This window comes from Fundulus heteroclitus, chromosome 12, assembly GCF_011125445.2.
Source record: "Fundulus heteroclitus isolate FHET01 chromosome 12, MU-UCD_Fhet_4.1, whole genome shotgun sequence".
In the NCBI taxonomy this organism is placed as follows: Eukaryota; Metazoa; Chordata; class Actinopteri; order Cyprinodontiformes; family Fundulidae; genus Fundulus; species Fundulus heteroclitus.
In genome coordinates this window covers 20,837,255-20,860,831 of record NC_046372.1, presented here as the reverse complement: position 1 = coordinate 20,860,831, position 23,577 = coordinate 20,837,255, and the positions used below count along the sequence as shown (strand labels likewise).

The 23,577-nt window shown below is 43.9% G+C and overlaps 2 protein-coding genes across 3 annotated transcripts in view; both read left to right on the top strand.

Annotated features, from left to right (window-relative positions):
• LOC105924430 (protein mono-ADP-ribosyltransferase PARP14) overlaps positions 1-79 on the top strand; it is a 68,821-nt gene extending 68,742 nt beyond the window's left edge. Inside the window, exon 15 of the mRNA XM_036143584.1 lies at positions 5-79. Coding sequence (XP_035999477.1) covers positions 5-79 — 75 coding nt within the window. The remainder of the gene's footprint in view (positions 1-4) is intronic.
• Positions 71-22,298, top strand: LOC105924581 (protein mono-ADP-ribosyltransferase PARP14-like). Of its 2 annotated transcripts, none has more exons than XM_036144740.1 (13): positions 71-1,969; positions 6,452-6,592; positions 6,738-6,813; positions 8,180-8,416; positions 8,600-8,821; positions 8,903-9,023; positions 9,285-9,434; positions 18,624-18,686; positions 19,327-19,512; positions 20,337-20,540; positions 20,933-21,048; positions 21,336-21,571; positions 21,664-22,298. In XM_036144740.1, exons 1-13 carry the CDS (start codon positions 102-104, stop codon positions 21,941-21,943), a joined length of 3,900 nt encoding a protein of 1,299 aa, XP_036000633.1. In that variant the 5' UTR covers positions 71-101; the 3' UTR covers positions 21,944-22,298. The 2 variants fall into 2 exon arrangements, with proteins under 2 accessions (XP_036000633.1, XP_036000632.1); XM_036144739.1 differs by having other exon boundaries at positions 6,449-6,592.
• The last annotated feature ends 1,279 nt before the right edge of the window (positions 22,299-23,577 follow it).

The window sequence follows — 23,577 nt, the reverse complement described above, 5'->3', positions numbered from 1 at the left end:
GCAGCGTGGATTTGGACCACCCCGAGGTGAAGCTCAGCCCACTGCCCAGTTTCCTAAAGCAGAAGGGTCTGACTGCTAAGGACGTAGACAACTGGGCGAGGATGGCTCACGCCGCCTTCTGCAGAATCATGTCCGAGTACACCGCCTTTGAAAGCGACGTGAACACAGAAGCATGGAAAGCTGCTGAGAAGGAGGTGCGGTCGGTTGTGAGGGAAGACGCCTTAGTAGACTTTGATCCATCCAGAGATGTTGTGACCATCGCCGGCAGAGCCGATGACATCAAGAAGATCCGAGCTCCTGTAGAAAACATCATCCGGAAATTGATGAGTCATGTTCAACGACAGACAAAAAGCATAACTGAGCTACTTGAATTTTCCCCGGCTTATTTTGCCATCCTGAAGAAAGAAGGGCTGCAGAAAGCTGCCTCTGACATCTCCCCAGAGTTGAAGGTCTTGTTCAATGAAGGCACCGGGAAGCTGAGCCTTACAGGACTTCCTGAAGAAGTCTACAAAACCAAGTCCTGGATCTTGGAGAGAAATATGAGCATGAGAAGAAAACAGCTAAATCTCCCTCCGAGTCTTCTGGATTACCTCCGGAGTGTGGACTCCACGGACATGTCGATGAACCTGTTCACTTCACAAGGCATCAGTGCCGTCTACTGCATCGACTCCAAAGGCGTTTCTTTAGTGGGAAGCTCTGACAGAGCCCTGGCCGATGCTGAGAGTAAGATGAAGAAAGATCTGTTGGTGCAGACTTTGGATGTGCCGGACCAGGGAGTTCTGAGCCAGCAAAAATGGATGGACCTGAACAGAGACCTCCTAGACACCTACAACTTCTCCAACAAGAAGACTGTGTTTATATGGATCCACCCGGAGAGAAGGGACAAAGTAACGGTGGTTGGCTTCAGCAATCCTGTCAAAGAAGTCAGCGTCACTCTCAGGCAGTTCATTGAAGACTACTCACAGGTTCGCGAGACAGTCCGCGTCGAGTCCTGCGCTGTTGCTCAGTTCATACAGAAGAATAAACAGGACATTTGGTCAAGAATCGCCAGCGACAACAAGGTGTTAGTGATATTTGATCCAGTAAGACCAAAGATCACCATCAGTGGAGCTCGCATATATGCCCAAAAGGCTAAATCTCATTTTCAGGAACTGGCCACTACTCTCTTTGCTGACACCTTAACCGTGGACAAACCTGGAGCCAAGAAGTATTTCCAGTCCCAAGGAAGCATGTTCCTCGTTTCGTTAATGGCAGACTTCAGCTGTGTGGTGATGCTTCAGTCTGATGTTCAGGATGATGAAGAGGAGGAGGAGGAAGGGAGCCTTGAAGGAGAGACTGGCTGTTGTTACTGCAAGGTGCAAACAGCCGGTGGAGTTCTTATTTCTGTCAGCAGGGCGGATATCTGCGGCCTTAATGTGGACGCGGTGGTCAACGCAGCTAACGAGGACCTGCAGCACATCGGTGGTTTGGCTTTGGCGCTGCTGAAAGCTGCTGGACCAAAGCTGCAGATGATCAGCGATGACTATGTGTCTAAAAACGGGAAGCTACGCGCAGGAGATGCAATTGTAACAGAGGCATGCAGTCTGCCCTGCAAGTACGTCGTTCATGCGGTTGGTCCGCGGTACTCTGAATTTGACAAGAAGACAGCAATATTTCGTCTCAAAGGTGCAGTTAAAGAGAGCCTGAAACAAGCTGAGATGGTTAAATGCTCCACCGTAGCCATGCCAGCAATCAGCTCTGGTGTCTTTGGTTTTCCTGTGGACCTCTTCACCGAGACCATCGCCAAGGCTGTGCGGGAATACTGTGACAATCCTAACCGTCCAGGGACTTTAACCGAGGTTCAGCTGGTGGACAACAATGATGCCACTGTCAGAGTGATGGCAGCTGCTATAAACAGGGAGTTCTCCGATCTGGGACCCACCATGACAGTTCCACAGCAGACAGGAGGGAAGAACAAAGGAGCTGCAGGGTAAGTTTAAAAATAAGTTATTATTTGCCAGGAAGTCCCGAGGTATGTGTTGGTTTAGGCCCTGTCAGTATTAACAGATATATTTGTAAGATGGAGATTCTTTTTTGTGAGTAAAAATTAGTTAAAAAATTCAATTCAGTTTTATTTATATAGCACCAATTAATGATATATGTCATCTCAAGGATCTTTCCAAAGTCAGAGTCCATCAGATTCTCCAGGTTGGTGAGAAAGTTTCCTCTCTAAGGAAACCCAGCAGGTTGCATCAAGTCTCTCCAAGCAGCATTCACTCCTCCTGAAAGAGCGTAGAGCCACAGTGGACAGTCGTCTGCATTGTTGATGGCTTTGCAGCAATCCCTCAAACTGAGCATGCATGAAGCGACAGTGGAGAGGAAAACTCCCCTTTTAACAGGGAGGAGAACCTCCAGCAGAACCAGAACCAGGCTCAGTGTGAACGCTCATCTGCCTCGACCCACTGGGGCTTAGAGAAGACAGAGCAGAGACACAAGAAGATTCAAAGATTACAACTTCTGCCTTGTCAGAATTTAAATGCAGGAGATTTAAAGTCATCCAGCATTTGATTTCATCAAGACATGACTGCAGTGGAAGTAATTGATTGGATTCATCAGGATTTATGGATAAATATAGCTGAGTGTCATCAGCATAACAGTGGAAATTAATCCCATGCTGTCTGATAATTTTGCCGATCAGAAGCATATATATAGTAAAGATAATTGATCCAAGGACTGAACCCTGTGGTACTCCACAAGTGACCCTAGAGTTTGAAGAAGATTTATTATTAACATCAACAAACTGGAATCTGTCCGACTGATAAGATTTAAACCTGCCGAATGCTTTCCCCTTAATCCCTACAGTATGCTCAAGTCTTTGTAGGAGAATATTGTGATCAACTGTATCAAATGCAGCCCTGAGATCTAACAGGACAAGTACAAACACTAGTCCATTATCTGAGGCCATTAAAATGATAAATGAAAGTAGGGCTGGACAATTAATCACATTTGCAATGGACTGAACTTATATAGCGCTTTTCCAGTCATGGTGACCATTCAAAGTGCCGTACACTAGAGCCACATTCACCCAATCTCTCACTAACGTACACGTATTCATACACCGATACACAGCTCTGTAGGCAATTTGGGACTTTGCCCAGGACCACATTGACATGTGAAAAGGGGAAGCTGGAATTGAACCCAAAACCTTCCAATTACTCAACTACTCAACCTATCAAGCTACAGTCGCCTACAATATAAGTGCACTTTTAAAAAACGCAATTTCCTAATCATAGGTCTGCAATTTTTGGCTACGTAACAATTAATGGATCAGACATCCTGTAGGTGCACTGCGATAGACTGGCAGCCTGTCCAGGTGAACCACACCTCTCGCCCATTGACAGCTGGAGATAAGCACCAGCACCCCTCACAACCTCATGAGCGAGTCAGAAAATGGAAGGATGGATGGATGGATGGCCGTCCTTTAGGTGTCGATAAAATGTTTAAAGTGGGTTTGCTCCACATGGAAGGCAAGAGAGTTGCAGCAGTGAGATAATCTAATTTTATTATTTGTTTTAGAGTTTATATAATCATACTTTTTACCAGAAACTTTCAGGAATCTCACCATAGCATTCATTACCAGTTAAACTGTTTAATACATACATATTGTCTGTTGGTTGCACTTCATGTTCAACAAGGATTGATTTCCAACGCCATTAAAAGTTATTATATTGAATAAGAATATTCTGTTTAATAAAAACAGTTTGATTTCTTGTATTTAATAGTACTTGTTTATCTTTATCTATAGGCAATTTTTGTTGATTGTGGTTAATGTAGAAAAAACTAAAAATTAAATCACAGTTATTGTTGAAATTTAGTGCAATTTAGATTTTTGGCAAAATCTTACAGCCTTAAATGAAATACAGCATTTCATTAATTATTGCAAGGATTATTTATATACACAGGATAAAATAATGAGTGAAGAGCAGGGGTCCTAATATGGAGCCCTGAGGACCTCCTTCTAACTCTGAAAGAATGGAGAAAATGGCCAAGCATGGTGGGCACCATACCTTTGAGCTGACTAGTAATGTTGTCTTCTGTTAACCTTCAAAACTGAGCAGAAAAAGTTAAAAACGGAGGAAAAACTAAGTAGTTCTGGGCCAATCTTTAGTCCAGCGCTGCTTCCGCCATGCTCAGGAGATTCTTGTAGGGTCATCGTGTCTTAGTGGGCAGTTGTTTTGGTGCCGTGGCCATGGGCAAGGCACTAAATCTAAAATGTGACTCTTGTGTAAAACATGTTGGGTTCTTGATTTTGCTAGAAAGCCCGACTTTAAACAAATGTTAATGTCATTATTGATTTCTAGCTTTTGTGGGAACTGAGCATTTCTCAGACTAGTTAACTGTTTATCCCCATATCCAGAGGTGTAGTCCAGCGTATATGTGGGTACACCCACCTATTTTTCAGTCAGCATTGCGTACCTCCACTTCTAAACAGATTCACAAGTCTCCCCGTCTGTGTCGCAGCACTTTGCTGCTCCCCCTCCCCTCTCGTATCGTCACATGGCTCAGCGGCGGCAGCCAATCAGCACTCAGGCTCAACCTGGCCCGCCCACTCAGCTCTCTCTCTCCACTTCACAAAAACATTCATGCTGCTTAGCCTCGGAGAGAGAGAGAGAGACCGCTGGAGCGGAAAAACATGAAGAGGGAAAGAAGCGCTGTTTGGCTATATTTTAATAGCGCAAGCGAAAGCAAGCTGTATGGTTTGTAAAAAGCCGGTTAAATGCAGCGGAAACACAACAAATTTGTATAATGTTGAAATTAATTAATATGGCCCTACATTAATTAATATGGCCCTACTCCTGCTTGTTTCTGATGGCCTGTCTTACACTGGTTTAAAGGCATACTATGCAAAATTTTTCAGTTAATTAATGTGTTCCATACCGTTTTGGATGATTAAATGAGTCATTTCAGGTCGAACAAAGGTTTTCTCGGCTGCCCTGGTGGTCTGTGGGGGAAATACCGTACTTGCAATTGCAGGAGCCCTCGGCCTGCACCCACAGGCTCAGAAGTCTGGTGCATCGTGAGAGTCGGTCTTGCTTTACCGCGAGAACTCCATGTGTTTTTGCCCTGCCAATTCACTATATGCACGCGCGAAAGCAACAACAAAGAATCGCGTGTTAACGTCAAATAAACACGCAAGCATATCGAGTTTTTAATTATTATTATTATTATTATTATTATTATTATTATTATTGTTATTTATTTATTTATTTATTTATGTATTTTTATTTTATTTATTTTTTTAATGTTGGCGAGGCGGTAGCGTGAGTTTGGCGAGGCGGCCACCTCGCCAAGATAGCGCTGCGGGAAACCCTGTTCATACTTTCACTCGTTGCGTTCGTCTGTCTGCTAAGCTCAAAACAACCGCGCCTGGCTTGACAGAGAAACCAGAACAGCTGAGCATCTTTATGACAGTGCACTTTTACTTTCGCCCTCTGGGGGGAGCCTCGCTGGAAAATCAACCCCGGTTGCATAGTATACCTTTAAGATATTTTAGTAAAGGAGAAACAATTTATCAGTGGCAAGTATTTAAAATATGCAGATTTATTTCATTTGGAATTTCAAAGAGACAAAGAAAAACTTACCAGCTCAATTTCAGTATGATACCCATGTCCTATCCAGGCAGGTAAGCTTCTTTGTCTACTGTCCTTTTCGTAAACCCATCATTTTATCAGAGCGACTAGCCTCTCCCGATTAGTTTGAGGGTTTTGGGCCCAGACACCATGGCTCAGGTCCTATTTGCTTCCAAAACAAGGATACTATTCTCTCAAGGGTATTTATGCAGTACGGCTGATTTAGTACCTAAATGTCCTATCAGAGGTCAAACCAGATGACCTCAAGAACCATAAAATAGCTTTCAGACCTTAAAGCAAACACCCTGTGAAGCTGTGTATGTTCCTTTCCCTCAATGGGAAAACACTGTTTAAAGACCAGTAGTACCTCATATTATTTTCCATAAAAATGCCTGATTAATAGAACAACTAATAATATTTTCCACAACATACATGAAAAATCATGAGCAAGAAAACGTCGAGCGACAGAAACGGAGAGAGGAGACGAAACTTCTCTAATTGCCCCAACAGAAAGTGTAATTAAGACCTTGAAAGAACCCAGTACATTTATTCCATTGAAAAGTGTTATTTAAGATAAGATAACATTAGCTAATCCTTCATTTATCCCACGACGGGGACATTTATTGAATTAATGCAACAGGCAAGTGCACACAACACAGACTCCGTCCCACGGTAACTGCTGCTAATCAGCTATTCAGCTTACAAAAGAGTCCTCCTTCGATATACGAGCCCACAGATTAAAATAAAAGCAGCTTCTACTTCTACCAGCTGTAGGAACGCCACACATCTGTGAGTGAAGTAGTTTTCAGGAGGATTGACCTCTGTTTTTTACCACCCAGCAGATATCAGAGGGGACGAGGGAAATGTGCGCAGGCTCGTGGAGGAAGAGGAGGCGGAGGAGATGGAGGTTATCAGGAAAATGATCAGGCTAACTGGGGAGGTCAGAACTCCAGGTCACAGAACAGAAATGGAGACCATGGAGGGTAAGGCTTTACGTCTCTTTATGCATTTTCTATATTTTCCTGTCTGCTGAAAACTTGAGACCCGGTTACGCCTAATATGTTATGAAAGGGAGACGTGTGGAAGATATTAAAAGTATTACTGTGATGCTTTTTGTGCTGACTTCAGGTCAAGACGGCTGGAGCAGATCACACCCGGTGGTCTGAAGATGGTTCTCTGCATAGGAAACATCCAGGACCAGACTGTGAGTAGATCTAGGAACATCTCAGCCCGGTGTAGCTGGTTAGGATGAAAGAACATGCTGCACCATCAGCTAGCCAGAGTCCAGAAACCCTGACCTCTGCAGAGCATATTTATGTTTAGACTGATTGGATGAATGTGTTTACTGTTTAAACTCCGTGTTGAAACGTCAGGTTCCAACAGAACCAACAGAATCAACGCTGCAGTCGTGGACAGATGCTCCACCAGTTAATGAGCAGCAGGATCCAACGACTTAAACATGACCCCATAGACCATCAATCTTCAGAGTATTTGCTGCTGTAGAGCTGCGTCCATCATTTCTTTGTTGTAACGTGCAGGAAGGTCAGACTTGGTGTTCAGATCTTCAGAGGGTCTGTGGAGACCTCGTCTTCCAGGAGGACCAAAGCAAAGGATCAGCTGAAGCTGATCGCTGTGGCTCGTACAAGCAAAACCTGATATTTAGCAGATATGAAGACTTCATTTAAACTTGTTGGTTTACTAATAAATGCTTCACTGGTTCACCTTATCGATGTTGTGCAGCATTAGAGACATCCAGGAGGAGATGCTAATTTTGCTGCTTCACTTTAAGGAAAAAAAGGTTCTTTTTGTTTCAGATCCAACGTGATAGGATGAACACTCTTCTTCGCCCAGTTTTCTCCTTGACAAAATTTGATCAATTGCATTGAGAAACCAGCTGAGCTGGTCCATAATTTATACTTCGGAAGATATGCAAAGAGAGGGTCCAAAAGTATAGATAGAAGCAGAAGAAGGGCCGATAGGGGGAGGGAGAGGAGAAAGAAAAGTGTCTTCGCTGAGAGCAGAAGGAAGAGTAACCTCTCAGCTGATCTATCCTGGCGAATCCTTTCAGTGATCAGGTTTTATTTCCCCTCCATCTTCTTTCACTGTGTATCTGTTTCTGAGCAACAGTAACCCCTGCAGCTCCAACATTAACATTTAAAGTCTTTACTGTCCATTACTGTACATTTAAAATCCATTAGGTCTTCCTTAAAAGCCAAATCTTCTTTTCACTGCTTCACATTTCATCTTAAAAGCAAGGCGGTCTGATTTCATCCCATAATATGCAGAGATCCACCTTGTTAAATAATGACGACAACAACCGTTCTTTAGTGACTTTTTGTTGATGAATTATTTCGGCTGCTCTTCATTAAATGCAGCGCGATGCATTGTGGGTGTGAAGCCGTCTGCTGACGTCAAGTAGCAGAGAGAACAGCCTGCTAAACTGTCTGCTATCATTAATGAATAGTTCTGAATATTCAGCTTGTAAAGGCAGCTGGCGTATCATTAGAACAGAATCAGAACAGCGTTGCTGTCAGGAAGGTGACCTGACCTGTCCTGATCTCGGTCCACAGACCGACGTCATCGTGAACACGGTGGCCGAGAACATGAACCTGAACCAGGGCGGCGTCGCCAAAGCCATCTCTGAGGCGGCCGGAGAAAACCTGCAGATGGCCATCCTCACCGAGGCCGGTGTGAACACGCTGCGCTTCGGAGACGTGGTCGTCACCGACGGATACAACCTGCAGTGTCAGAAGGTCTTCCATGCCGCCTGCCCATTCTGGGACAACGGAGGCGGCCGGGCGGAGAAGGTGAGCGGCTGGCAGACCAAGACGCTGCAGGAATGATTTCACAGAAGCACTTCTGACAGAAGCACCAAGAACTTTGATCCATTCAAGAGTTTTCGATTTAAAATGGATCTGGATGGGTTTCACCTGTCCAGCTGCTTGTGTCTTGGTCTCACCTACTCTCTGTGTGTCGGCTGCTTCTGTCAGGAGTTAACAGACATCATCACTGACTGTCTGAAGGAGGCTGAGAAGCGTCAGATGACCTCTCTGTCCTTCCCGGCCATCGGAACTGGAAACCTGGGCTTCCCCAGAGATGTGGTGTCCAGAGTTCTGCTGAAGGAGATCCACTTGTTCAGCCGCAGGAGCTCCCCGCGCCATCTGAGGGAGGTTCTGATCGTGGTCCACCCCAGCGACAGCAGAACTGTGGATGTGAGAGGAACCTTCTGGAGTCAGAGGACCGTAGCAGCGGCTCAGATCAGTAGAAAGAATCAACCTTTGCTGTTTTTTCAGTGCTTCACCAGAGAGTTCAGCGGTGAAACGGCGCCGAGGAGCATCCAGCATGAAGCAGAGGGTTCTACCAGGAGCGGGTCTGCAGCTCAGCAGCACCTTGGTCGATCACAACAGAGCTCCGGTAAAAAAAAAGAAATTTCTCCACCGGTTCAGTCTTAAGCAAGCTGAAAACCCAACAGATCTGCTCCTGATCCTTTCAGAAGTAATTCTGCATACTGGTACCATGTTACAGTACCGTAGAACAATGATTGCTCAGTCTATAACTTATGCATTTATGTAAGGTCTGCTGTAAAAGTTTTACATTCTTTTTGTGAAATTGCACATTTATTCAGGAAAATTCCCATTTTCTTGCCAAAACTCTGGTCTCTGTTTGCATCGTCAGCGTCCTTCAGCACGGTCTCGTCTCCGTCGCTCGGCGTCTACCAGATGCAGATGGGTCAGCTCACCCTGGAGGTGTCGTCAGGTGACATCACCAAGGAGGCCTGTGATGTCATCGTCAACTCGTCCAATCAGAACTTCAGTCTTCAAGCAGGTGATTGGTGGTCGCTGCGGGATGCAAGGATGCTGATTTGTTTGAATCACTGACAGGATGCATGCAGGCAGATGATCACATTTAAATAACTCGTGTTTCTCCTGCTCAGAGCAGAACTGCTGCTGATGCTAAAGGAAATCCCTTCAGGACAAACTGCGCACACTTCTGCTGGAAACTCTTCCTTTACTGGGTCGGGGTGTCTGGTTGTGATGCAGAAACGCTTCTACACGCCTTCCTCTCCGTATTTCTCTCCTTTAAACTGTAGAAACAGAAGGTCACTGTGGGAACTGAAAGGTCCAGGGGTCTCATTCATAAAATTGAGTAGAATACGTTCTAAATGTGGATTTATGGCAAGAAAAAGAAAATACAGTGTGGGAAAAAATATTCAGATTTATAACACCATGCAGACACACACCAGCAAGGAATTCAATCTGAAAAACTCACACAGAAAGAAAAGGCAATTAGAAGAATTTTATTGATACAATATTTTAAGAGTTTGGCGCTCAGACCTCGGCAGGAAAAATTCACGCTGAATTATACTTCAATATGCATAAGCAGGCGTATGAGAATAGGGACATTTCCCCCCAGGTCTGAAACTGGTGGTGGAGTGGAGATAAATAAAGTTTGTTCAGTCCGTATGCTGAACTGTTTGAGCTAGATGTCCAACTTGATAAACACAGGTTTGCATGAACTGTCCATGATGAGCAAGCATGAAGCGACTGTGGAGAGGAAAAACTCCCCTTTGGGAAGAAACCTCTGGCAGAACCAGGCTCAGCATGGCGGTCTTCTGCCGGACCGTTTTAAGGAGTGACAGGGAATTCCATGAGAGTCCAGGAGGAATTACACTCTGATAGGGACGAGGTTGAAGGAGGACCGTAGGAAAGCCAGGCGGAGCTTGCTACGATGGTGGAGAAGGGGATGGAGGTGGGTTGAAACCGGTCAACAGAGTCCGAATCGGACACGGCCCAGCCACCGCTTGCTCGCTGAGGAGAAGGCCGAGACGAGGATGTGGAGTTCTTTTTAAGATGAACCCAGGATGCTGATTGGCTTCGAGGAGAAGCAGTTCAAAGCTGATTGGCTTGTGTCGGAGGCGGATGAGTCCCTGATTGATGGAGGTAGGCAATAGAGTTTCTTCAGTCTGAATTTTCGCTTAAGCTGCATTTCAATCTGAAAAACTCACACAGAAAGAAAAGGCAATTAGAAGAATTTTATTGATACAATATTTTAAGAGTTTGGCGCTCAGACCTCGGCAGGGAAAATTCACGCTGAATTATACTTCAATATGCATAAGCAGGCGTATGAGAGTAGGGACATTTCCCCCCAAAAATTGCCGAGGTCGAGGCCGGTGCGTCAAACAGGGCCGGTTGCCGCGAAGGCCTACCAAAATTGAGTGAGATGAATGGGAGGTGTATGGTAAGGTGCATGAATAGAGATGGTGAGTCTGAGGATGATACTTGGAACTAAAAGGCTTGCAAAGGGGAACATCTGAATCGAAATACGACATTAGTGCAATGGTTCTTGCGCTTGCCAAAAAGCAGGCTGAGAGATGATTTGGAGTTGCTGTTTAAGGTGAACACTGGATGATGATTGGCTTCGAGGAGGTGTGGCTCGAAGCGATTGCTCCATTGGAGGCGAACAAGCCTCTGATTGAATGGAAGTAAGCAAGAGTTCTTCGGTTGTATTTCCGCCTTTAGCATCATTCAAACTAAAGACTCACAAAGAGAAAAGCGATTAGACAAATTTATTGATACAATAGTTTAAACTTTGGCGCTCGGACCTTGGCAGGAACATAAACAGTGATTTATACTTTAACGTAGATAAGCAGATGTATGAGAATAGGGAAATTATCCCCCAAAAAATGCCGAGGTCCAGGCCAGAGCGTCAGCAAGTTCAGATGGCAGAGAGAAGGAGAAGGATGAGTAATGAAGGAGAAAAGATGTGAAAGCTTAGCAAAGAGGGCCATTGCCGCAAAGGCTACCAAAATTTAAACAAGATGAATGGAAAGATGAGGTGAGGTTGATGGAGAGGTGGAAGGTGAGGTGAATGGTCAGTTTCGGGCTGTTGCACGTGATGAATGAATAATCATGGCAGGGAGCAAGGCGGGCAGCATGCAGGGGACATGGGAGGGAACACACGGAGCATGGCCGGAAATATGGCAGGGAACCACAGGGAGCATGTCATAGAATATGCAGGGAGCATGGCAGAGAACGCAGGGGGCATGGCAGGGAACACGCAGGGAGCATGCCATGGAGCATGGCAGGGAAGAGGGCGTTGCAGGGAGCATAGAAGGAAACACGTGGCAAGGAGCATAGAAGGAAACACATGGCAAGGAGCATAGAAGGAAACACATGGCAAGGAGCATAGAAGGAAACACATGGCAAGGAGCATAGAAGGAAACACATGGCAGGGCAGGCCGCATGGCAGGGAGGAGGGCGTTGCAGGGAGCGTAGAAGGAAACACGGCAAGGAGCATAGAAGGAAACACGGCAAGGAGCATAGACGGAAACACGGCAAGGAGCATAGACGGAAACACGGCAAGGAGCATAGAAGGAAACACGGCAAGGAGCATTGAAGGAAACACGGCAAGGAGCATTGAAGGAAACACGGCAAAGAGTATAGAAGGAAACACATGGCAAGGAGCATAGAAGGAAACATGGCAAAGAGTATGGCAGGGAAGGCCGCATGGCAGGGAGCATGGCAGGGAACACACAGGGAGCATGCAGGAAGCATGCAAGGAGTATGCAGGGAACGTAGTGGGGAACATGGCAGGGAACATGAATAAATGAATGACCATAAAAGAATGAACAGAATAACAGGACGCCTGCATGGCGGGATGCCTGGATGACAGGATAAATAACAGAGGATGCTTAGGGATGATGCACATAAATTAATGAGTGACCAAGAGGGAATGAACAGGACAGGACGCTGGCTTAATGAGACTTGAATGAAATTTGAATCCACCACCAGTATTCGTAGTGAGATTACCTTGAAGATGAGCATTAGGCGGCTAAGATGAATGAAAAGTAAGAGCAGATATGTGAGGCATGCTGATGATAGCCATCGCCCAACGATTGGGCTCCACGAGCGTCTGCTGTTGCGCAGCTCACATCCTGAATGCTGAAATAACTCTAGATGAAAGGCCACAAGATTAACGATTTCTTTGACAATTTCACGAATCTGCAAACCAACTGTTTTTAGAATCCTCCAAAACTTACGGATGCACATCCGTAAAATTAAACGCATCTACAGACAAAAGACATCATTATAGAAAGTATACTTCAAATCCGGACGGGAAGCATGCCAGACCAGAAGGAAAGTTCAGAACAGCAACTCTTAACCAGAGTATCCTGTTCTAGGAGGGAAGGAAACAGAATTTGTGAGCTCAAGCTGCCTGGAAATAAAAACGTGACTCTTGAAATGATGCACCTGCGAGATTGAGGTGACCGAGCGAGGAGAGCAGCCGACGATCAGAAATAACTGATATGAAACTGATATCTCGAGAATTCGAGAGCTTGTCTGCAGGCAAAAAGCCATCATGGAACTAGGTTAAGATCAATAGGTAGAACTCAATTGCAGGCTGACAGGTTTAGTTTAAGAAAAAACAACTGGGAATAGTGAAAAGAATATCTATAAGAACAAAACAACCAGAAAATGAAGGACCATTAAACACGGGTAACACTTCTTAAGACATAATCGATAATGTTTGCTTAGCTCATAAATACGTAGAATGCCAAACACATACCAAATGCTGTAATGAATCGATTAGCTTATTCCATGTTGTTTGGGTGAATTTAATAATTTAATTCAGATTCTGCACTGCATCCTGCTAACTGATGATCTCATTGCTTAGTAGCTTTAGTTTGCCTCACGCCTGCAGAGAGGATCCGTAATTGAATATAGTATCAACCAGACAACAGCACCTTCAGTGATGCTCTCCGGATATTCATCTTGAATGAATTCTTGAACCTAAAAGAAGAAATAGACAATCCCTAAATACATGAGCAAGTTGCTGATAAAGATCGCCCAATACTCAAGCCATCCCCACAGCCATCCCGACGTTGGGTCCCAGCTGACATTCAGACAATACCTACGAACAAAAACCTTAAATAACTTTAACATGTATAATTTCACAACACCTGAAGAATTGATTGGCAAAACATTGAAATGACAAGAGTGACAGAAGTGGCCTGGTCAGCATAAATGAGAAGTCTGAACCCAATACAGACCAGTCCAAGCGGATGCCAAATTGCACCAGAGTTGCAGCGGTTTAATAACGATTGGTATAAATTGCTGAATTTAAAATGCACTTCATACTCCAACCAGTAGGTGGCAGCAATGCCACCACAAGCCCGGTGGCTACCGGCAACACCAGAAGAAGAAGAAAACGAAAACAAACAGTAAAATGAAATACGTTTGCCTGAATAGAGGACGAACATGGGTGAATACATATTACCTGAGCTGGCTCCGAACACATTAGCGAGTGAATGAGAGAGTAGAACCGGCTGAAAACGAAATTTCGTTCTGTATGCACTCTGTGTATACAAAATGACAATAAAGAAAGTCTAAGTCTAAGTCTAAGTCTAAGTCTGAAAAGTTGCGGCCGGGACGAGCGGCAAGGTGGCGCCGCAGAGCCGATGAAAACCAGAGGAGGTCCCGGATGAGTCGGCGGATCCGCGAACCAAGAGCCAGCCCCACAGGATCAGTTTGAGAAAGACCCCAGCGCTATGAAGCGAAGCTGACCGGAACTTAGGCAGAGTTGGGACGCGTCTGCGTCGCTTGCGAGTTCATTGCGCCAGGAATCGGAGCTGACGAAAACAGAGGTCGGAAAGGAAGATGTGCGGCTAGACGGTATTCCTATGGCAGGAGGATTTCAGGATAAGTTATTATCTCTTGAAACCGGTCAACAGAGTCCGAACCAGACACGGCGCAGCCACCGCTTGCTCGCTGAGGAGAAGGCCGAGACGAGGATGTGGAGTTCTTTTTAAGATGAACCCAGGATGCTGATTGGCTTCGAGGAGAAGCAGTTCAAAGCTGATTGGCTTGTGTCGGAGGCGGATGAGTCCCTGATTGATGGAGGTAGGCAATAGAGTTTCTTCAGTCTGAATTTTCGCTTAAGCTGCATTTTTCCTCTATAGATCCCAGCTCTACCTGGATGTTCAGGTTCTGCCCTCTACTTGCCCATAATCAACCATAAATAGTCGATGCAAAGCACCTTATAAATGTTAACATGGATTAAAATCAGATGATCATCTTTTTCATCATGGTCACGTGGCGTCCACAGAGAAAAAGCCAAGAAGCTTTGGGAAAATTTCCCAGAGAGGCTTTAATACGTTTGTAAATCAGAGATAAAAGCACAGATGTTGTCCATATTTAAAGAACCCGTTAAAAAAGAAACCTGATTGATGTTTTAAATGTGGGAAGACAACCGTATTCCTCTGAGGCTGTGCATTCAGATCAACATGCAGAGAAGGGATGAATTAGAGGTTCCCCGCAATAATAAAGATAAAGTGTTATTTGGTTACTGACCTGGTAGCTGTGCTGCCGCTGGGTGGACCCGGGTGGGTCCGGGTGTGTCGCCCTTGGATGGGGGCCCTAGCGGGGCCTCGGGGGTTCAGGTTCCGTGGGGTATGCCGCTTGGGATCTTGGCCGGTGTGTACCCGGGTGTCTGCCCCTTCACGGGGCCTCTGGTGTGCTTTGGGGCTTGTTGAGCTGGTAGGGGGGCATGGACATTAACATGTCATGGCAGATGCTCTCCCCCTTTCTGGGTTGACACTCTGCTAGTGGGGGGAGGGAGAGGGAGTGGGGACTAATCCAGCCTAGATGTCTATTGTTGTATGTATGGTGAGTTGTTTGAATGTTAGTGTGGAGGGGGGGTGGGTGTGGACGTTTGAAGGGCTCCGTGTCTGTGTCCCTGTCTCAGTCCTGGTTCATGCCATCTCCTGGTGCGGGTTCATCTGGGGGGGAGGGGTCCTGGATGGTTCGTGCTGGCTAGCTAGCCAAGGTCCACCCCCCCCCCCCCCTTTTTTTCCAATTTACCTCCGGGAAGCCAGGAGGTTTGGTGGATGGAATTGGGTGGGTGGGGGGGGGGGGGTTGGGGGGGTTGGTCCTGGTGGGTGGTTGGCTCGTGGGCTCTACCGCCTATTCCTGGCCCCCGAGCTACGGTGGTGCGGCTGGCCGGGCCCCCTTCTCCGGGTGGGCTTTTGGGGAGCGAGGGTGCCTATTGGAGTCAGTAGGGGAGCTGGCTCCCTGGGAGTGCAGTAGGCTCCCCAGTCCTTTTCTCCCCATCCCTGGACACCTCCCTCTGCCTGCTCCATCACGCTGCCACACATGTAGGACCTTGGGGAGGGGGGCGTTACTGGAGGTTGCCACTTTCTGATGACGTCTCTTACCCTAATTTTATAATGCATTTTAGACACTTTCACTCACAACATTTTCACAATGCACATACATGTAGGCCATTGTATGGTGGAGTGGGGAGTATTGTGGTCCCCCCTCCACACTTGGGATTACTGGATGTGAGTGTTATGTGCAAATGTGTGTACAGCGTCATACTTTTTTTTATATATATAGTCTGTTTGTTGTGAGTGGGGCACTAGGGTGAGAAGGTGTGAATGAGATTGTATTTTTTTTCTCTTGAACATGTTCGGGTCCGAACCGCTACCTCTCCCAAGAACATCTCCAGTCTCCGCTAGGTGCGGAGCCCATCCCCCCCATCCTGCCCCCCTCCGTTGGCTGGTGTCTTGGCCCGCTGGTGCATTGACGGCCCTCGGATTCGGGGCGGATTCCCGGGTGGGTGCCGGCTCATTCCTGGCGGCTGCTTTGTGGTGCCTGGCCCCCCGGGGCTCGGTCGGGGCTCCCGTCGGGGGGAGGGGCGCCCCTGGGACTTCGGGGTCCTGGGGCCCATGGCTGGTTTCACTGCAGCGTAGCTGGCTGCCAGCGGAGCCCACAGGCTTGGCATTGCGGCGGCTGGGGGATTTCCTCAGGGTTGTTTCTCCTCTTCCCTTGGTGGGGGAGAGGCAGATTTTCTGTGTTGGCCCCTCATGGGCGCCCTGCTTTGTTGGACCCCTTTGGGGGTCTGGGGTTATGGGTCCCCCGGCGCCTGCCTCGGTGCCTAGGGGAGGCGGATCTTTGGTTCTTCACAACCACTATTGAGCATTTTTCTTCTGGATAAATTTCACACATACAAGTGCACTCTCACAAACACCCACTGGTGCTGGGTTCTAGGTACTAAGTGTTCACTTCTATACAGAAAGCCCATCATTTATTTATTTATTTATTTATTTTTCTCTCAACTATCACATTATACATGTCAGATTAAATAATATATATAATTCAGCAATAGTATCAAGGTGTTACTTTATTGTATTTGTTATTTTATATCTGTTGGTTGTGCTGTTCTTTATACATCTCTCTTTGCAGGTGATGAAGCAGACTGAAGACGTTTTATCATTCTCTCCTTTTATCTCCTCTTTCTCTCACCTCTTTTCTTTCTTTCTTTTTCTCTTCTTGTTCTTCCTTTACTCTCCTACTTTCCCATTATAGTGTCCACATAATTTGAAATAACCCCCGCAAGAATCACAATAAAACTATTGACATGCATAAATCAAGCAGAGCACTATGGCGAAAGCTGATTGCTCCACTTGTGACAGCAAAATCTGTCTAGCTCTATTTGGCATTAAGAAAACAATTCTTATTGCCACATTGCTAGACAGGACACTGGAAAAAACAAAGATAAAATGTAATTTAATAATATTTTATTTATTAAATAAATAAGATAAAAAAACACTTCAAAAAGCATTTTTGGAAAGACGATGGATGATGCGCTGCATGGGTGTAAACGGTAAGCAAACTGTGCTCTAGTGATTGGAGAGCACCTGGGAGATGTAGCCTCTTTCTCCTGCAGGTCATAGCAGAACGCAACGCTCAGAGTCTGAAGCAGCTTATTGGCCTGGAAATGTTTGATCCCTGAAACCCCATTTCCTCCTAATTCTCTCATCTACAAGGTCTCCCAACAGTGCCAATGTATCCAACGTGCAGATTTATTTGGCCATTTACAGCAATTAAAGTAATCGCCTCACACCTGGTGATCGTCGGGCAGAGGACTGTTATGGTAGAAAACCCAGATATAATGTTGTGTGGAGTTTATTTATGATTTAAGATGGCTAATGGGCATTTTTTATGCTATTAAAAGTTTGTTTTGTATAGTTATGTGTCACCAAGCGCCAACATGCATAACACTGTGGTTCTGAATGCTTATAATGAAGTCGATCTATGAATAAAGTCTGATATGGAGAGAAATTGTTCGTCTAAGAGGAATGATCATGCAGTCTGGCTGCAGTTCACCACTTCATCATCTACATCTCCAGAATGAACGTACACCGTGAGGAACGCACATTTTCCAGTCAAGCGTTTTTTAATAGATCCCAATTTTTGTGTACAAAGTGACGTTTACAAGCTTTATGAATGAGAATCCAGATCTTTCTGAAAACAGGACCAGAGAACAGCTTTGAGCTGTTCAAAATGAATCTTTGAACCAGAGCTAGTTCATGTTTGGGGGGTTTAGTTCAGAGGTTTTAGGTGGTAAACTGTGGACTGAACCAGTTCTTATGAAGCTTAACGTCTCTGAGCACAAAAGGTGGAGCAGGTTTAGTGGTGCAGAGATTCTGGTTTCTTTTCTGTTTAAATCTCTCTCTCTTCATGTCAGTTTCCGTTTCCTGGATCTAATAAACTTTCTGTCTTCATCCTCTTATCTGCTCAGAGTTTAGATTATCTTTAATGTCCTGGCTTAGCCGTTTCCATCCAGTCTGTCAATGATAAACATTTTCTGAAGATCTGTAAAATTTGTGGACCCTGTTTTTAGTTTCTCTGTTAGATCCTCTGAGTCTGTTTCTTTTTCCTCTGAAGTGTTAAAACAACCTGAGCTTAATAATTATCTTAATATGCCTGGAGAGCTCAGATAGTTATGGCCTAGTTAGGTTGAGGTGTGATCAGTCCTAACCAGCAGCATTTATTAATGTTGCACAGCCTCCACTCATAAAATTATAAAAAAAAAAAACTGGCAGCTATAATGTCAGGCATCAGATGGGGAAAACTGGTAATGGATATAAGCAGGATTTTACACCTCCATGCTGACGTAGAAACGTTTTCCTGATTCTGTTCAGCTGATCTGTGTTTATTTCTTATTTCTCAGGAGTTTCCAAGGCGATCTTGGACAGCGCTGGGCCAGCAGTGGTGATGGAGTGTGCACAGATTGGTTTGTTTCTGCACTTAAATCTTTATTTAACGACATGTAACATTGTTCTAAGTTATTTTAACAACATTTTATTGTTCTGTGCTGTTTGAAGTTCAACCACTGCAACTAAAACTAGGCTTTAAAAAGACACCTTTTAATTTGCATGGTTGTCCAATGGGAAAATCGACAGTTTGAGCTTTTATTTGCCATTTCAGAGGCTTATTTATTTTTCTTCATTCACTGCATTTAAATGTAACAGACTTGTAGATACTCGAGACAGAAACAGAATGGTTGTTTCTACAACTGGAGGCCAGAATGTTGAGATTCAAAATGTAAACTAAATAAAACTTATTAAGATTTTTCTAAAACACAAAAAAACATCTGGCCTTCATTTAGGTATTTATATACTTATGTTTCATGTTTACATAAAATTTGTAGATAAATTATTTTATAAATGCATCTAATCTCGGTTCACCTTGAAGAAAAAGGGACTTCACATCAGTTTTCCATAAAACTGTCCTTTATGTTTTTGTTAAGTTAATTTAAGAAACGTTGAGTGAAAAAAAATTTGCTGGTGAAACACTTGAGCTTTGATGACAGTCTTTTAAATCTTGAATATAGTGTTATGCCCACACTGAATAAATGTGTTTCCTTTCTGCAGTGAGTTCTCCGGGTTACCAGCCTCGTGCAATGATCCTGACCTCAGGCGGCCGGCTTCCCTCCACAAACATCATCCACGTTGTTGGTCAGAATGATGCTTCAAGGGTTAAGGACATAGTTCAGGGGGTCCTGAAGGTCTGCGAGGACAACAAGTTTAGCTCAGTCGCCTTCCCAGCTCTAGGAACAGGTCCGTGCAAACAAAGTTCTTTCCTCTACTTCATACTGAAAATACGACCAAAGTGAACATTTCCGTGTATATATTTAAAAAAAATTTAAACACAATTATCTTTTTCTTATCAGATTATTTGTGACCTTTCATCACAGATCCTTATCAGATTCTGATTATTTTGTTGGCATTTTCTTATTTTAGCTGCATTAAAACATCGTCATTTATAACATTATACTAAATCCCATCATGGCATGAACTTAAAACTGCATTTGTGCTTTAAACACATTGAATTGTTGAGTCTTAACAAAACAGAGCTTTTTAGCACACACTCCTTTTTTCTGCAGTCTTCTTGAACCATCAGAAACAGCAAAACCAGTTCACCATCAGACGTATCCACACGACTCATAAATAAACTATAATGCTGTTATCCCGGACGAGCCCCCAAGGACTACAGCTAATATTGGTGTTGTGAGATTATACCTCACTTTAGGTAAAGGGTCACATGGATTTCACTATTCTAAGATGGCAGCAGCTGTGTGGATATAAAGCAAGAAGGCAAACACATGTGGTTGTCTCCTAAAAAGCAATCTGGACAGGCTCCCCAGATAAGGAAATTACACATTTGTGAAGTAAGCTATTTTTAGATGCATCATAATAATCAAGTTTAATAATTGGTTTTGAAAATGTAAAATTCTCCTGAAGTTTTTGGCCATTAGCTCTTTCCACTTCATAGTCAGTCCAAGGGTTTCAGCAGACTTGGTGCTTCCTACTACATTTTTCACCAGACACCTTTCAGTTTTCATTACCATCATCAGTTCTGTTGGTTCTCACGTCACGTCCAGGTCAGGGCGGTCTCAGCCCGTCGGCAGTGGCCGACGTAATGGTTGGTGCAGTGGTGGACTTTGTGAGGAAGAAGCACTCACGGTTTGTTTGCCGGGTGAAGATCCTAATCTTCGAGGCAGCCATGATCACTGAATTTCACAACAGTATGAAGAAGAGGCAGGGAGAAGAGGTGGAGGAGAAGAGCATCTTCAACAGAATTAAAGGTATTATTCTGCTTTGTTACATCTGGAAACTTAAAGACAGGCTGTCATTTTATTGCTTCTATCCAATTAATTAAATTACTACATATTTGATCATCATGTGAGGAAAATAGTTTTGCTTTTGTGGACAATGAATTACACTGGATCATCCCAGCACAAAATGTCTCTTAATCTTACTGTATGTTTTATAATTCTAATAAAACACATGACAAGGAGGCCCTGCTCTCAAGAAAGCATAGATCATTAGATCATAAATCTGCAGAAATAAAATGCTCTAATTATGAAACAAATTTTTAACCACTTCAGTTTTGTACAGTTGGCTGTAAAGTAGAAACTGTCAAAATGAAGTTTGGTAAGTTTACATGACTGAAGTGTTTTTTTAAATTTTATTTCAGATTCAGTTACTTCACATTTTGGATTGGTGTCGGAGCAGCAGCGCGGTGCCGATTTTGTTCTGGAGAGGCCTGAGTTTGATCCTGCAGTGTTTCAACTGTGTGCTGACAACCAAAGGGTCCGTATGAGAACCTGTGTGACTAACAGAAAGTTTTAAACTTTTTAACACTTTATGATGGTTAGCAGAAACTTATGACATTAAAAACTAAACTTAGAACTAAACTGGAAACTTGCTGATTAAGATTTTGCCCTGATCACAGCTTCTGCAGGAAAAAACTCAACAAACTTTGACTTCATTCACTCTTTTTCAAACTGGTCTTAACCAGAAACCTTGAAGTTTGCAGGAGACAAAAACCAAACCAGGGCTCTAGATCTTCTGTGGTCAACATTTTCTTTCCTCCACAGAATTTGAACGTGGCTAAGAAGAGGCTCAACGAGCTTGTTCTGATGGAGCAGGCCCAGAGAACCATCAAGGACCCGTACCTGAACCACTTAACCCGGGATGACATGAACGAGCTGAAGGACCTGCAGAGGAATCTGACAGTGAGCATCCGTCTGGACAGAGGACAGGAAGACCAGGAGCCCAAGATTCAACTGGAGGGTCTGACCCGAGACGTCCTGACAGCCGACCCCGACATCAGGTCCGTAGACAGACACTATGTTTTTAAAGGTGTACACATGTTTAATTATTCTTTATTATTTAGTGTTTTTGCATGTTATTGGTTCTCCTTAGGAACATCATCCGCAGGGTGGAGAGAAATGAGAATTTGAGGAACAAAGCTATTTTAGTGAGTGGACTGGTGGAATGGATGTTCCAGCACCACAATGGATCCATGGTGTCTTTTGACATCCACACCAATCTCCAGCTTGAAGAAGCATTTGAGAAAAAACAAAACGTGAAGATCAAAATCAAAAGTGAAGTGTTTAACGCGGATCCAGTGCGTAGAAGGGCCGTTTCCAATAACGGAAAGAAACAGATGGAGCTGATGAGAAAAGACTTGAAAAGTGAGTGAAGCTGTACATCCGGACACGATCTGAGACATGTTTGTGAATTTACATTAAAAGGGGATATATTTCTGCTGTTGGTGTTAAATTATGAAATAATGCAAGTATGGATTTACAAACCTGTAGATTATTATTGGATTTAAAAAATGATAAAGGAGATAAGATAAAAGGGTTACAAATGTAGAAAACGCTTTTGCTATGGTGTCTTTGAATTCAATTCCATTTCAATAAAATTTTATTTATATAGCACCAATGCACAACACGTTATCATTGCCATTTCAGAGGCTTACAGGATTGGTGTCCTACATCTCCCAGGTGCTCTCCAATCACTAGAGCACAGTTTGCTTACCGTTTACACCCATGCAGCGCATCATCCATCGTCTTTCCAAAAATGCTTTTTGAAGTGTTTTTTTATCTTATTTATTTAATAAATAAAATATTATTAAATTACATTTTATCTTTGTTTTTTCCAGTGTCCTGTCTAGCAATGTGGCAATAAGAATTGTTTTCTTAATGCCAAATAGAGCTAGACAGATTTTGCTGTCACAAGTGGAGCAATCAGCTTTCGCCATAGTGCTCTGCTTGATTTATGCATGTAAATAGTTTTATTGTGATTCTTGCGGGGGTTATTTCAAATTATGTGGACACTATAATGGGAAAGTAGGAGAGTAAAGGAAGAACAAGAAGAGAAAAAGAAAGAAAGAAAAGAGGTGAGAGAAAGAGGAGATAAAAGGAGAGAATGATAAAACGTCTTCAGTCTGCTTCATCACCTGCAAAGAGAGATGTATAAAGAACAGCACAACCAACAGATATAAAATAACAGATACAATAAAGTACTTTGACATAAAGCTTCAACTCTTCTGCAACAGTTCTGATAAAATTAACCTCTGTCTTTCTATAACTCTTCTGGATGGAAAACACTGAAATATACTGTTAGAAATTACTAAAAAAAAACTGTTGTAATTTTCTTCTAAACTAAATAAACATGTGATATTCTGCATTCCTGGATCTATTTTGATTTTTTGATTTTTATAAAAAGCAACAAGTTCATCCTGTATTAGAGCAGGACACTCCTCAGCCTGCCTCTACATACCGCAGGTTTTGTCACAGTGTCATCAGCAGTGGCCCTTCTTTGTCTGAAGAGCCATTTCTTTATTTATCTGAAGTCCATCATCCTGCAGAGAGGAAGGTGATTCCCAGGAGGAGAACGTCTCAGTTCAGCACAATGTCAGAACTGAAAACTGAGGGAAATGTCCAGAAACCCAGGAGCTCCACCTCAGACTCTACAGGCCTCAGTTAGCAGGTTAAAGGTCAAAGTTCATGACCAGCCCGTCATAACTTGACTCAACCACACTGTGTCATAGATCTGTGTAACATAGATATAAGTAGAGGTCACTGCAGTGATCGATCTGCAGCCAAACGCTTATCTCAGATCTGTAAATGATGATGAAGCTTACCTGTTCTAGGTTCAGGTAAAAAAAAAAAAAACGTAGACAACTTTATTTGTCATTTGGTGTACAGAGTGCATACAGAACAAAATTTTGTTGCATACAGCGTGTGAATTACAGTATAAAGTGCAGCAGTGATTAAAAAGTAGACTGCTATCAGTCCTTTGTTTGAACCATCAGTTAACCTGATAACG